The sequence below is a fragment of the Phoca vitulina genome, unplaced genomic scaffold, assembly GCF_004348235.1.
Source record: "Phoca vitulina isolate PV1807 unplaced genomic scaffold, GSC_HSeal_1.0 scaffold5, whole genome shotgun sequence".
NCBI classification, from domain to species: Eukaryota; Metazoa; Chordata; class Mammalia; order Carnivora; family Phocidae; genus Phoca; species Phoca vitulina.
Genome location: NW_022589708.1, coordinates 5,203,075 through 5,219,477, shown reverse-complemented (window position 1 = coordinate 5,219,477; position 16,403 = coordinate 5,203,075). Strand labels below are relative to the sequence as shown.

Genomic DNA, 16,403 nt, shown 5'->3' with positions numbered 1-16,403 from the left:
TACACTTTATACCTGGAATAATTTAAAATTATAGGTTGGGGAGATACTGGGGTAAAATTGTATGTATTCTGTATACGGCAGGTGTTGGGGCATCTCTGCGGTCTCCTCCACAACCGCAACGGAGGAGAAAGAAACCCAGATCTGTGTCCTCGCTCCCTTTGCTGCCATCCAAGGGCCCACAAGCGCCGACACGTGCCCCCATGGTGACTCGGGGCGGACCCCCAGCCACCTGACAAGCAGCGAGGGACGGGGCCTCGGGGAAGGGGAGCTGGAGCAACATAGTTTATGGTGGTTTTTCTTTGCTTTTATTTTGTTGTCAACATAAAAAACGTGTTAACTGGCTGATTCCGCCTACCATGGAGAGCACTTGTTTGTTCAGCTAAAAAGGAACCCCTAGTTCTGCTCCTGGCGGGGGGGGGGGGGGGCGGGGGGCGGGGGGGCGGGGGGGGGGGGGGGGGGAGGGGGGGGGGAGGGGAGGCCAGGGGGAGGCCGGGGGGCGGGGGCAGTCGGTTCGGGAGGCAGGAGCAAAGAGTTCGGGGGGTTTTTTTATTTGTATTTTTTGTTGTTTTCTTTTTTTTGTCTTTTTTATCTTTTATGATTTTTTTGTTGTTGTTGTTGTATTTTGCTATACCGTGAGGTCATAGCGATCATTCCTCTAATAGAAACTGACAGGACAGAGAGACAGAACTATCTGATGAACACACACAATGACTAGAAATATATATAGAGAGAAAGAGAGAGAAAGAGACAGTGAAGACTTAGTTTACCTCTGAGAAACCATCCCCAAAAATAAATCCTGTAGTAACAAGTGCAAAAAAGTAAACGAACAAATAAACCCAAACCAAAGGAAAGCAAAGAAAACCTCCAAACATTAAAACACAGTGTATAAAATGGTGTGAGAAATTTAAGTCACTTTACAGCCTTTTAGTCAATAAAAAGCCGTGTTCGTGTCCTCGTCTGGATCCAGGCCCATCCTCCTCGGGTTTGCCCCAAAGGCCTCGCGGGAAGCGGCGGGAGGGTGAGAGCCCCCGTGCGTGTCCGAGCGGCAGGGGCGCGGGGCTGGGCCCGGCTACTCGTCGCGCGGCGAGCCCCCTTCCAGCGCGTGGATGCCGCCCACGCCCAGCGCCGTGCTGTTCTGCGCCGCGGAGGCCGTGAGCACTGTGTGCAGGAGGATCAGCACGAGAACGCACAGCCTGAGTCTGCTGCTGCCCAGTCTGGCTGCTGATGACGCTGTGAGTGACGTCCTGTGACAGGCGCTGCTGGTCCCCAGCGTCCCTCTGGGGGGCTTGCTCGGGCGCTCTTCTCTCCTGATATCACAGCATTCGGGGTCCTCCGTGGTCAGAAAGGTTTCGTAGAGCCCTGGGGGAGGAAGACAGGGGCCCGGTTAAAAGCGAGGCGGAGCGGCGGGGAGGAGCGCGCAGCAGCGAGGAGCTGTTACTGTAACGGCCTGAGCCGCAGGCTCTTAGGGGCAGTTAGGCACTTTGTCACCTCGTAAGGGGGGGCAAGTCCAGACAATCTGGATGCAGACTCAACTGCGCTCTCAGACCAGTACTTTTAGGTCCCCCACTGTGCTCTCTTTATATTCCCGGAGGCCATGCCAGGGGAAGTTCTGGGTCGTCATGAATATAGGATGAAAGGTTTCATTTGGTCCAAAAGCAGAACCTGAGGTTCTGGATCAACTTGGTGACCAAGGTTGCACAACCATCCTTTTTCTTTACCATGAATGTGATTGACTGAGACAACACAATAAAGGAACAGTAACTAGTTGTGCTAAGTGAAACAACCCCCCGAGGATAGCATCATAGCTCTAGGAACTGCCTCTCCCCATCACTTCCTCTCCTCAACCTCACCCTGTCTTCGCTCTCCTTCTTGGTGGGTGGGCAGAGCCACTAAGCATCCAAGGGGGGGACCATTTCCTTTGGATTCATTTTTTAAATATTGCTCTTATTCATCCGTTTGCTATTCTACTGAAGAATACCTGTCTTGGGCCTGGACCATTGTGGGAAGAGTCTCTCTGTTCTTGGTGTTCTGTTTGCAACCTCCCGGCTAGTCTGCCTTCCCATGAATGTCTGTCTTGCTCTCTCTCTCTCTTTTCTTCCCTCCTCAAAAGATCTCTTCTCTTTCCCTCTCCTCCTGCCCCCACCCCGTTCCTCTACAAGAAGACATTGTTCTTATTTTTAAATTGATAAATGGATATTTTAGAAACTTTCAAAGTGGTGAAAAGAATAACACACTTTATCTTACCAATCTTGTTTCTTGCTCTATTATATATAATGTTAAGTAGCTACATAAACCATTCTGTATCCTTTTTTTTTTTACTTGACAGCAACATTTTCTCAAGAGCGTTAGAATAAAGTTTCTACACAAATTTTACTATGCTATCCTTAAGCTTGAAACTTTAAAAGCGAGGCTAGAGTAGTTGTAAGGATTAAATAAGATTTTGTATATGTAAAGAGCTTGGCTTAGTGCCTAGCATAGAGAAGCAATTTGAAAATTTTTGGCTACTGTTAATAATAATAGCTATTCATAGTGTCTCCTTGCCTCCACCTACATAATACAATCTAAAAAATCTTTTCCTGTCTCTTCAGACTCCTTGACCAGTAGCTCCAGACATCCTCCCAGAACACGTGATACTTTCCCCACAGCCCAAGCTGCTTTCTCTTCCTGGAATTTTCCCCATCAACCCATGGACTTTACTCTCACCTATGCTTCAAGTTCAGCTCCCCGGAAATTCCCTGCATGAAGTCTGTACTCTCTCCTGGGCTGCTAGTGCATTCTATGTAACTCTTCAATAGAGCAATTGTTATCTGTCCTTTTCAGCACAATTGCTAATTTTAGGTCAGTTTCCTTATTCACCTGTCACCTTAAAAGCAAGAAGTATTTTGGCTTTGTGTTCCCAATATGTAGTAGAACGCTTGAACAAAATAGATCTTTAATAAGCATTTATTACATGAATACACTCAATATATATTTGTTTAAAAAAGAGAATCTATTAAATAAGATATTATACACTGCAATCTTCAGTTTCCTTTAAAGAAATGACCAAGATATCCTTATAATGATGCTTACAATATTCATTTCTTCTTAGGCATTCAAAGGTAAACTTCACCTTCTCCTAGATAGAATATGGAAAAAAAACTGAATTAATGAGGTCTGCAGCTCTGACATTTTTAATGTATGATATTTTCTTTTTTCATATACGATACCTCACTAGTAGACTAATCATTTATTGAAGTATACGTTTTCCAAAATTATATTCTACAAAGATGAGAATTTATAGTTAAGATTATAAGAATAGATCATTTAGATCAACATTTTAGAATGATAATAATGAGAATATACTTAACGATTTCGTCCAAATAAGAAGCTCTCCCAAACTCGCTCAGAAGCTAGTTTGCTGATTTATAACTAAAGTCGTTTCAGAAAGAATAAGGCAGTTCATTCAGGCCAATAAATATACTCTTCTCGACTGATACAATTCATACTCTTTCTTTTCCCCTTGTCCATCCTTTTAATGAGATTTTTTCCAGAATTATACATGCATATATATTAATAATCAAATAATTCCACAAGCTCTTTCTTTAAAAGTGCCTCCACCTCCCCCATCCCCAATTTTTCCCTTTTCAGAGGCAAATACTTGAACCTCTTTTCGCTGTTTCTGTATTTAGCTACATTTCTGTAAATAACCTGTTTTATGCTTTTCTTATGCAGTCTCTAGAAAGACTTCCCCCTAGGACACATGACAGCAACATTATCGGGGATAATATTCATTTTTCAGCTCATATGCGCCCCCATCCCTGCATGGTAGTATGTTCAACAAGGCTCCCTTTATTAGGATGTTACACAAACAATTCTTAACTTAGACATGCAGTAAACTTGAGTTTTCTGTTCCTTACGGCTCTGGTTTTCCTAGAGTTAACCATTAGCTTACAGTTTCCTATGTACTTACTACTTCAAACCGCAAACACTTCCCAGTAGTTTCAGCAGAATAGGGGGTTCTATCAGCTTTATCGCCTGGAGTCTTTTACCACCTGGACCTGTTGCTTTGATGCCTGGTGCCCAGCTAGTGGCCCGACAGCCTCAGTGAATGCCCTTGTGGGGGATGCTCGTGGCTTCTGTCCATAGGTTTGCTATTCAGGAACAGCCTCTACATCCTTTCTTGGTTTGGTGGACCATGGCATCTAGGATCTTCCTAAGGAAAAGCTCATGGGAACGAATTTCTGAGATGCTGCGTGCCTAAAAATGTGTTTATTCTACCTTGTATTTAATTGTTTGGCTGAGCATGGAATTCTAGTTCAGAAATTCTTATCCTTCAGATTTCCGAGCATGACTCCCACCTTCACTTGTCGGGCACCTGGGACCTGTCCTTTAATTCTCTTATCTCATCTCTCCTACTTTATGCCACTTCATCTCTTTGCTCTACTTTCTGGAGGATTTGGTGAGCTTTATTGTGTAATGATTTTATTGAGTTTTTTTCTATCACATTTTAATTTCTGAGAGCTCTTTTATGTACTCTGAATGTTGGGTTTTTTTTTTTTTTTTTTTTGAACTGACTGTTCTCATTTCACAGTTGCAATATATCCTTTTATCGCTGAGATATTTGCAGTGCTTTTATTTGTCATGTTTTATTTCCTCCCTGCATGGGCCCCATTTTCTCCAAGCCATTTTTTCTTCTTTGTTTGTTTCTCTCTTATTTTTTATGTGGGAAGGCTGTGCATTCTTGATTGAATGCCCATCGTAAAAAGCACTGCAATCTGGACACCTAGGCAGGTGTTGTGGGGGGCCGGGTAAGGGGATCTGCCTGAACTGTTTAGATGGAGAAACTTGCGCATTTCTTCCCTTTGCGTTGGTCAGATTTCACAGAACACATTGAGTGTTATCTGTCCGGGAGGGCAAAGGCTATGCCGCCGGTTTTCTGAGAACCAGATGGGAGAAGAGAGCTGGGGATGGATGAGTCTGCATCCAGCGTGCACACATTCATTTAACCCACATTTTGGTTCTCCCATCTGACCTCCCCCTGATGGCACCCAACCCAACAACTTTCTCCAACCATCTCCAAAAAACCATCCTCCTTGCATAAAGAAATAGGCAGCTGCCTTTCTCTGGGGTGAGGGAGAGCAACAGGTGGGTTGGAGGGGCGGGCATGGGCTGTGGAGATCTGATGACTTCTAAACAGATCTCCACTTTCCACCCTTTGCTCATGCTGCTGCCTCCTCCACAGTATCGACTGCCCTCTGTCCCTGCGTCCGGAGGGTCTGGGATGTGAATCTGGTTTGCTGGTTACCCTCTGCTATGTCAGCAAAGGTTTCAACAAACCCTTTACTGCGCACCAGTTTTCGTTCTAGTTTCTAAGAGGTTTAGGTTGTTGTCTCCTTATCCATTCTTCCATTCTTTCAGATTTATGCCTAAAAACAATTTCTTTTCTGTTGGGTCTGCCTAGAAAACATTACCGCACTTTTCTCTACCAGGTTCTGCTCTGTTCCATCCTGACTCACACCCTCAGCTAGGAATGCGGCTGGCAGGTGGAAACTGACTCTGGGCCCCTGGGCAGCTGCCTCCAATCATCAGAGTATCTGTGAAGGGCCATCCCAGCTCCAGATACTGTCCCTCTGCCAAATCCTCCTTCCCTGACCCCGGAACAGGTGCACTTCCCGGATAAACCACCTGCACACTGATGCACTTCCTGGGAAGCCTACCCAGAGCAGCTAACTCTTCCGCACCATTCAAGGGACTATAAGAACTTGTTTCCAAATGAAAATAAATCATTTCTCAAGCAATCATTTCATTGCACAGATATATAAGTGATTGGGGTTTCAAAAGGAAAAAGGAAATTGTCAGTGAATGAAAGGTTCTGATACATTTTGCTTACAAAATGCTCTATTCGCAATCTCTAATAAATCATTAGTTGCCATTTGACATTGAATAATAATAATAATAATAGCAATTATTATTCTATCTTATAGTGCAACCTCATGGAGATTTTTTGGAAAATTAAGTAATACACATAAATTGCTTAGAACAGTGCCTGACAGATAGTAAAATCTCACATAATAATTATTATTCCTATTGTAACTTGGGATAAATAGTGGAATCAGAATTTATTATGAGGAAAGACTTTAAAGAACATCCAATTCAAATTCTTTTTCTGTTTTCTATTCATATGAGCCACTCATGGAAAAACCTTATTTTTCATAGCTCAGAACAATTACTCTAGAATGGTCATAATAAATATTATCTTAAGTACAGGAAAGCCAAATATTCTAAGGAAATCCTTAAAATAACCACATGAAATATAATCCTTCAGTATCTCAGTAATTTACCTTTTACTATCATATGAGACTAATTTTTTCAGATATATGAACGAGTGATATACTTAATACTTTTCTGAATGCAATAGTTTAAAAAACAGTAAAATAAAAAGAAGAGGGGAATCACCCCAAGTCTGACTTCATTAGGATGAAAAAAGAAACAAGAAGAAACTGCTGGAATTTGTTTCCCCAACTTTTTTATTAATACAGACACATACATATACACACAGGGTGTGCATGTAATTTCTAGATTTCACATGGAAAATTCTATTCAGCATGTGTGACTGTACTTTACAATGTTATTCTTTATTTGATTTGGTAATATTAATTTTAAATGTGTGTTATTACTGAGATTATATATGTAATATACATATAATATAAATGTATATTCTATATACATTATTATCGTGTTTTAGTAACTAGAATAATTTATATGGCATGGAATCCATAAAACTTTCTGGATACAAGCTCTTTCTTTAGGGTAATTTGCATAATTTTACAGTTTCTTTCATGGCTATTAATCTGTCAAGGTTGTTTTGTGTCAGGTTTGATCATTCATATTTATCTAAAAATAGCCTTTTTATTGAGAGTTTGACATTAATTCATGTAGAGTTATACATATTTTAAGACTAGTTTTCTAATCCTCTCCTCCATTGTTAATACTTTATTTCATCTTTTGTTTTGTCCCTGATAAGACTTGCGAGATTTTTTTGCCCACTTTCTTTTGCATTATCAAGGATACAGCTCTTGAACATTGATATGCTCTGACATTGATATGTTCTGTGTGTTAATGCATCAATTTCTTAATTATCTTTTGTTTAATTTTCTATTATTCCCCTTCTAACTATACTGAATTGAATGCGAATTTACTCATTTAAATTCATGTTTTTCCTTAATAAGTTAGTTATTGTTCTAAATTTCCATCTGAGAATGCTTCAGCCAATTCTCTTATGTTTTAATATGCAGTGATTTTGCATATTCTGTAATTGTAATATATGTTTCCTTTTATATCTAAATGACTTAAAAGAGTTTCGCGGCTTTTAAAAAATGTCACTGATACATTTTCATAACTATTTTAGTCACTAATTTCAAGTTTTATTTACCTTAATTTCATGAATGTGGCCTTTAAAAAGTTGATTTTCTCTAATTGTTTTCTTTGTGGTTTTTCTTTGTGTTATGTAAAATTATTATCTTATTATTTTTTGCAAATATTAACACTGGTAACAATGCTTAGTCTTTATGTTTATATATTTTTTCCTATTCAGAATGTCATCAACTGAGAAATATATCTTCTACAACTGTTTCTGATGATTCTGCTTTATACATTTGGCTATTAAGTCAGTAGGTACTGAAAATTAATAAATCTTCACGTTTTTCACCAAACCTTTACTATTAATCAAGAAAACATGATACTCTTTGTTCTTACAAAGTACATATATATACTTATTTTTTTTTCAGTGAAGTTCTGTTGTTTTTGTTCCTGTTGTGGTTTTGAACATATTTTGTCTGGTATTAATGCGAACTCCATGCATATTAGCACAGTCATCTGATATATCTTTGTCCATTGTTGTAATTTTTTTGGTCTCTTTGTATTTTCTCTGTACTATATTCTACATATAAGAATTTCACAATGATCAAAAAGGAGAGTCTAATCCATTTACATTTATTGTCAGACCTGTAGTGTTTGATCTTACCTTTATCATCATATAATAGCATTTCCAAACATTTAAAAATGTTTCTTTACCACTCCCTTTGTTTTCTATCTTTTTCTGTGTGAGCATATTTAAATGCTATTTTTTCATGATTTGTTGAATGCTTGCTGTTGTTAATTCTATTGGACCTTTGCTTTTAAAAAACCGCACACAGCTGAACCTTTATTTGTCTAATTATCAGAATCACTGATAAGGAAATTAACAAAATTTTGTTTCCTTCAACCCCTTATTCTTTATCATTTTTTGGCTACCATCAGATGTTTTAAACTCAGTTATTGTCAAATTACTCATATTTTATATCCTGTCTCCTATTAATTATTAATAATATTTGCATATTGCTTTACATAGATCTCATTCCGGGATTATGTGGTTGCAATGAACAGAAACTCACAGGAGCTAATTTAGGTGAAAAATGAGAAGAACGAGAGAACAGGGGGTGGGAGTAACATTGGAAAAATTCAAGCCTTTTTCATGAAATACAAGACACACCGGGTGACATGAAGAATAAATCACAAGATTGGCCATCAGTAAGGGATGTGCCCTCCACCCGGTAGAGATGAGCACTGTAATCTTAATTTTGGGCTGCACACCTCCTTGGGCAGGCAGGCTTGGCTGCCTTTTCGTGCATATGGGCACACAGGACTTCATCGTTTTGTCCTCTCAGTTCAATACCATCAGGTTGTGACACAATCCTGGAGAGGCAAATCTGTGTGACTTGTTCCACTCATCCACACCGGTCCAGTCAGCCACAGGCTAGAGAGAGATTCCCACAGAACAGACACAGCCCACTCTTTCTGAGAGAGACATGTAATGTCAGTGGTCAAATGTGGTAGTTTCCCCCTGGAGCTTGTAGGACGCTTCCTTCATTCTCAAATTTCAAAAATGTTGGGAATTGAATCCAATTTCTTTAATTTTGCCAGATGGGGAGAATCCTTTAACCTGCCAGTGAGAGTGACCTGAGGCTCAGGAAAGATATTTCCTGTCGTTTCTTTGATTGTTTCTTTCCTCACTTTTATGTTTTGTATGTTTTCAACTAATCACATTCCCTGTCATCATTTCTAGATTGTTGATCTCCTCCTTGGACCTTGCCCCTGCAAGGGGAAGAATTGCAAGGAAGTCCTCAGTGTGCTCGAATCTGATTTCTCTTCCTCTTGAGGAAATGGCTCACTTTCTTGCACATGGGTGGCCCCTTTCTGATGACCTAGAGTTTCCATGTTCCCTTAGTTATTTCACTGGAGTCAGAAGTAAGACAGTCAGATGCTTCTCTTTACTTTGCCACTTACTGTCTGCTCCTTTTTTCCCTTGAATAGCAATTGTTCAAGGTACTAAGGATAAGACGGCATGATAACCTTTTACTTATACCCACCTAGGTGAGTTTAACTGGAATGCATTTTCATAATAAAAAAGAAATATTTTGAAAATAACAGACAATAATGGCAATGAGAAAATTATTACATGAGTATGGACATAAAAATGCTCAAACAACATCAGAAGTGTAAAATGGAAAGCAAACAATTACCTTTCTCTTCAATCCTAATCCTCTTCTCCAAGGATAAACACTTTTGATGGATTGTTTCTTCTTTTTGTTTGCTTTTGTGTGGGAGTGTTTATCTTCATGGCTCTATACAACAAATTCCTTCATCTATTTCTTAATCCAGTGATTTTAGACCCACTGAGGAACCCAGTACAGTTCTCTCCGCCCCCACTGATCCCTAAATGTGGCCAATCTTTGTTTTCTTTCTAAAACTACATTTTCCTTTGTGTTTGTGTTATATATATTAATTTTGAATATTGGAAGTAAAAAAAAAGTACATCCTGAGAATTCATTTAGTCCCATTTCATTACAATATTATTCAAGATTGTTTAATATATTAGGGCAAGACAGATTCTGACTTTTAGTGCTTCATCAATTTATAAAAATCATGAAAATTTTAGATAGCTTTCTATGTGACCCATGATTCTCCTGTACACTTTTCCCGAGGTTCTAATTGTCTTGCATTTTTCATAGAATCAGAAAAAATGCTTTCCCTTCTTCCCTGTATCACTGAGGCATCCAGTGTCATAATCATTCCAGTTTCAATGTTCTAATATATTTTTGTTGCACAGATATTATCTTATGCTTGATTTTTCACTATACCACTACTGTGAGGTCCTACAGTATCCTCTTTCTCAGACTACTCTTTTGTTTCAGTAGAGTAAAACTTCAAGTTATGTTCCAGATGGGATGTGTGGAAGGTAAACTTTCAAGAGTATACATATTTAATTTAAACAAATAAACTTCATTCTCACATTTGAAAGACAGTTTGTCAGGTATATTTCCTAGTTCACAATCTTTTTGGTTCTAATAACTTTGAAGGCATCCATCGGCTGTATCTCAGGGTCCAGTGCTGTGGGGAAAGTTCTAGTTGTACATGTTTCCTGTTGATGGAGTAAGAGCTTACCACACATTCAACTGTGAAACTAGCGCTCACTTACCTACTCACACTTGTGTGGGTCGGAAGTCTAGCAGGGCTGACGGGTTTCTCTGGCCTGTGTTCACAAACCAAAATCAAGTTGTTGGTAGGGCTGAGTTCCTTTTTGGAGATTCTCAGGGAGAATTCACTTCTAAGCCCATTCGGTGTGTTGTTAGAATTTGGTTCTCTCTACGTGTAGAACTGGGGTCCTGCTGTCCTCACACACTGTTGGCAGGGTAACTCTCAGCATCCAGAAGGTGTCCGTCCCGACTTCTTGGCTGACAGCCCCTTTCTCCACCTTCAAAGCCAGCGATGACTCGTGGAGTCCTCTCATTCTCTCTGACATCTCCTTTTGTATCATCTCTCCTGCCTTTCATGCTGTGTCTCTGGCTGACTGTCTGCCTTCTTCTGTGGTTTTCGGGGCACATGTGATCAGAATGGGCCCACCCAAATGATCCAGGATGATCTTCCCCACAAGGTCCACAACCTCAATCCTACCTGCAAAATCTCTTTTGCCATGCAATGCGTTCACAGGTTCTGAAGATTAGGTCATGGGCATCTTTTTTTTTTTTTTTTTAGGGGAGCATTACTCAGCCTACAACTCGGGGGAGAAGACCAAGGAGGCCCAAATCCTGCCTCCACGCTGATGTCAACATCCCTTTCATTTCATGGAGGGCTTGCTATCCTCAATGATGCCTTTTTGGATATTGCATGTATCTGTTGTATTCTGAAATCTCAAGAGGATATGTTTGCCTGTGGTTTCTTCATGGCTTCTTCTGCTGAGCTCCTTCCATCTGAAACCACATTTTTCTTCCACTCTGGAGAAAGTCCTTTGCACATTGCTTTGATAACCCGTCCCTCCCCCACTCTCACTTTGTATCCTTTTTTGTTTGGCTTTGTTTTGTTTTGTTTTCTCCAAAAAGCTTATACTGGGTGGATCCCAGCCCTTCCATATAATGTTTCTATCTCTCATTGCCTTTGGTTTGCAGGTCTCTCTACGGGGCAGCATTTTCCTTGGGTGAGTGAATGGGGACTGAAAGGACAGGCTGAGGCTCCCTTTCCCACCACTCCCAAAGGCATTGCTAAGAAGGCTTCCTCACACTCCTCTCAGGAGCTCCTTCAATGTCATCACAAGGCAGATCCTTGGGTTTTGTGGGCGAACACCACCACTGCGTGTGGAGGAATGCGATGCCCAGTCGGCTCAGGTGTCTGCTGAGAGCCTTCACTCCATCAGAGTGCTTCTGGTCTCTGTGTTCTCCTGATCCTGGCACATCCTCAGAACAAGCCATGATCAGCAGAGGGTCTTGCTGGAAGAACCGTGCCCTTCCCTGCTGTGGGCTCACTTAGAGCCTGCTCTCAACGCTCCCCCAATTCTGACTGTCCTGGAAAGTCTTACAACTGCCTTTTCCCTTCTAGAGAAAAAACGTGCAAGTGTTCATTTTAATAGTGTCCCACTTTCTAAACAAAACAAAACAAAATGGTTTTACCGCTCCTATGAATATATTTCATTCTGTAGTTTTTATTTCAATTTCGATGAGATTTAGAGACAGATGGGAAGTAAAATTTTGGCTTCAGTCTGTCAGCTTAGACCAGAAGTCACACCCATGGTTTGCAATGCAATGGTTTGCTCATTACCAAGATAATTTTTCGCCACCATGTAAATCCTTAGTGTCGCAGAACATAGTGTTTCAATTTTAGTATCTCTTCATTTTATATTGGCTAGAATAGTGATTTCACATGAATGCAATGTAGGATTTATTCAGAAATAACCTACAAAAACTATAAAATCAGCACTGGTATCCAAATTGTGTCTACATTTTTTAAGGTAAAAATAGTAAAATAAGTCATCTCTTGAGAATTTGCTAGTTTTCTAGGGTTCTTTTATAATAGGGCTGGTAAAACAATATAAAATGAGAGGTCAAGCTAAGAAATTTAGAACTCATAATGACCAAATCATAATGACCCTCTACAGAAAAGAATTAGAATCCGATTTATGAGTATCTGTATATTAGTAATTTTTATAGTATCTTTTTAAAGCAAGAGCAAATTTTGGTAATTAAGGTATTCATTTGAACAGTTTTTTTGAGGGGAGCAGTGGTAGGTGTATTAGATCAGTATGATGAGCAAATGCTAGCATGGCCTTGCATCTAATATTAATAGCATTGTATTACTTTTCTTCTAGTTGACATTCTTGAGAATAAGGATCACTCCTTCACCATCCTGGTGCTCTAACCACCTAACAGGCTGTTTATCCCCCAAAGAACAATAAGTATTTGTTGATGAGGGGAAGGAATCAAGGAATAATGCACCTTGAGTTGTAAGAGGATGTTTCAGTAAGATGAGTATATTAGATGACAAAGCACAAATACCTGGTTATATAAAGGCCATTCAGAGTTGAAAGCTAACTGTGCATTAGCTAGAATATAAATTGCTCTAAAAACTGAAAATGATGCTAAATGAAATGAAAATCAAAAGCCCACATTAAAATGGCAGAGATGTTCTACAGAGAATTCACTCATTCATTAAGACCATCAGCTGAGTCAAGAAATAAATTGGGCATTTGAAATGTCTTCATAATGGGTCCTAAAGTTTTCCAGGACTGTGCTAGAAAAACAAAGACTGTCTGCAGCCGGAGGGAATATAATCTAAACAGAAATCTAACACACGCTGTTAAATATCACATTTCACATTGTTATTTTCCTGAAAATGGTTATGGTGACATTCTCATTTTAAAAATTTATTCTAAGAAAATAGACAAGAAAGAAAAAAGTAATGGACAAAGAAGATACATTCTCACCAAATGTATCATTTTAATTTTCCACCCCTTCCCTAATGAATCCTTTGCTGGAGGCCTTGAAGGAGACTTTAGTGGATGGGGTGGAGGAGAGCCATACGGATTCCTGGAGAAGTCAGAGCGCTATGGGGTCTCCACAAAGCATCAAAACAAGGCAGGGCTCAGAGCTGTGGGTACTGTTGGGACAGAAAGACTCAAGTTCCTCTTCTTTATTCTGATAAGTTACCAAGTGCCAGGGGCTCAAGTGGAGCTTACAAGAGTCAGCAGAGAAAGGAATAAAAAATCTCAACTCCTTCTCTTTCTTCGCTATGAACCAACCCCGCTGCAAGATGCTTCTGTGGTCCGACTTCTCTCACAGATGGGAAGAGTGTTGGAGGAACTTCACGAAGTGCATTTCAGAAATTCAGAGAAATTTGTGTAAGTGTGTCATACGACTTCACATCCCAGGAGGATGAGAAAATGTTGGCTCTTTCTCATAGATGTTTCTGTGACTTCGTGCTCAGCACTAGCTAGTTCAGCAGCATTGACCAAGAAGCCCCATGCAGAAAACTGTATGGTCCTTGTTAAGAACATGACCTATTACGCTCTGTTTCTATTTATTTTTGTTATTTTTTCTCTGTGACATGGCACGGTGGGCTCACTGATTATAAAACAGTGTCTTTGTTTAGTGTATATCCCACAGTCCTTTTTTAATTTGGAAATCCTTGGTAACTATGAGTCTGCAAAGGAAATATCCTTGCAAACAGGAAACTATATAAATAATTCTGTGGCTGTGGTGTCTCAAACCAGGAGTTGTAATTGAAGAGACAGTTTTGCTAATGCTTTGATCGGTCAATGTTTTTAGAGTACGAACAACATTTCCTGCTTTTCTTTCTAAAAAGAAAACCAGACTTGCTCTGTAATCACAGAGCACATACAGAACTATCTCAACGTCTGCTTACACTCATGCATGTGCACACAAACGTTAATGGCTTCAAGGCAGGGAAACACCTCATAAGTAGACCCTGACTTCAAACATAGGCTTTCTTTTCAATGAGCGAGGGGAAAATTATTTTCCTAATTTCATGTACCAGTTTTTGAAACATTACATGTGAAGAAAAACAGTTGTGACTTCAGTCAAAATGTCTTTACTCAAAACAAATGCCAAAACTTAAATTGGTAATGCTCTGACTATAAAGAAAAGCAAATATACGAGACCAGCCTGTGGACCAGAGAAGAAAATCGGTCTCAGTACTTTAGAGTCAATATTAAATTTAACAAAAAGAATATTAACTGGAACTACTGCCCACCTTTATTTGTCTGATTTGAATTGAACTGACTTCCTGTAGTTTCAACATGTAAAGTAGGGCATTCAAAGGAAAATACAGTCATATAAGATAACAATTTTCAAAAAGGAATTACAGAAACATTGATGGCAGGCAGGTGGGATTTGGTGGACGGAGTGTAGGTCCGTTTGAAGACGGTATCACTCATGGTTAGAAGGCACACTTCCATGAAAAATCAAGTCATATCTTCTATTCACACATGTTTTCCACTGAGTGAGATTCTGGCATGTCAGTTGCCAAAGAGAATGGCTCAGGCAGCAGCCCATTAATTGTTCATTTCCTTAGTTACAATGCCAGGTAGAGCGGCATAATCATGATTCATTTCACCCAATGACATCTTGAATTATTTCTGTTTTGCTTTCTGATTGTCGCCCTCTGGGGTAATTGGCTTACGTCCACCACTGAAGGAAAAAAACCCAAGTTTTAACAGAATGCAAAGGAGCCTGACAATGGTTGCCAATTAGCCAAAGAATGAGTTTAAGGTGATAGAGATAAAACACCAGGAAATAATAATAACAACTCTTCTTCTTCTTCTTTCTTCTTTCTTCTTCTTCTTCTTCTTCTTCTTCTTCTTCTTCTTCTTCTTCTTCTTCTTCTTCTTCTTCTTCTTCTTCCTCCTCCTCCTCCTCCTCCTCCTCCTCCTTCCCTTTCCCTTCTTCTTCCCCTTCCCTTTCCCCTTCTTCTTCTTCTTTTTGAAAAATAACAGGATTTGACACTTAGTTACAACTCTTATTTGAGAGACTGAGAATATGGGTTTGGTAGAAGACCTACTAAGCTGGGAAGATAGGAAGACTAGTAGGAATGCGTTGTGAAGTAAATGTCTCTCAGAGGCAATACAATATAAACTAATGTGTAGAGAAAGTACGCTCACTTGGTTCCCTCCACTTGACATCTGTGCTGTTTGATTCGTCAGCCATCCTATCCCATGTGGGTAAAAACAGCATTCTTAAAAATTCTGTATTTCATGCAAGAAACAGATGCAGGAAAAGGAGAATGTGCATGGCTGATGACAGAAAGAAAGGAAGGAAAAAAGAAAAGATTATGTATTAAATTAAAAGTAGATGTTAGGAGGCAATAGAAAGGAGAAATAAAAAGAACCAATGTAAAAAAGTGCTAATATTGGTATCTAAAGAATTAAAAAGCAGTGAATTAAATCTTCTTCATGGATTTTATCTTTGCTTGGGAAATAACCTGTTTAAACCCAGGGAAATCTAGTTTTTCTGTAGCCCCTTCTCATGTCTATGCATTTGTGATAATAATACTCTCCATATTTACTTCCAAGAAAAGTTAGGGAGATATAGTGAATTGTGCCCTTCCTCCTCTATACTCAGTTCATATTTTACATGTAATAATGCCAGTCCAGCTTTTCTATAATTTGTTCACTTCTACAAATGAACATGTGTTTCTTAGGTTAGGAACCACATCTATTAATCTTTCTATCACCAGCATCTGGCACAATGCTTGATAATAGATGTATGCAAAATGATGCCCGCCCCCCAGAGACGTCCACATCTGAATCCCAGAACCTGTTAATATCTGGTTACATGGCGAAAAGGAATTAGGGATGCAGATGGAATTAAGGTTGCTCATTAGCCAACCTTCAAATAGGGAGATTATCCAAGTGAGACTAATCTAATCACATGAGCTCTTAAAATGGAAAGAAGGAGTCTAAATCATGGGTAAGAGAGATGTGATGGGTGAACCTTCTCCACCGTTGCTGACTTTGAACATGGAGATGGGAAACCACAAACCAAGGGATGTGGGTGGCTTCTAGAAGCTGGGAGCTCTCCTAGCACACAGCCAGCACGAAA

At 39.7% G+C, this 16,403-nt stretch overlaps 1 protein-coding gene across 2 annotated transcripts in view; it reads right to left on the bottom strand.

Annotated features, from left to right (window-relative positions):
* Nucleotides 1-551: 551 nt before the first annotated feature.
* The window catches only part of FAM155A (family with sequence similarity 155 member A), a 597,883-nt gene continuing 582,031 nt past the window's right edge, over nt 552-16,403 (bottom strand). Inside the window, exons 3-4 of one of the 2 annotated variants that reach the window (XM_032402641.1) lie at nt 3,070-3,115; nt 1,271-1,359 (exon numbers count right to left, since the gene is read on the bottom strand). In XM_032402641.1, the coding sequence (XP_032258532.1) occupies nt 3,093-3,115 (23 nt within the window). In that variant the 3' untranslated portion in view covers nt 1,271-1,359; nt 3,070-3,092. Of the gene's footprint in view, nt 1,360-3,069; nt 3,116-16,403 lie in introns of both variants that reach the window. The other variant, XM_032402640.1, reaches the window with a different exon arrangement.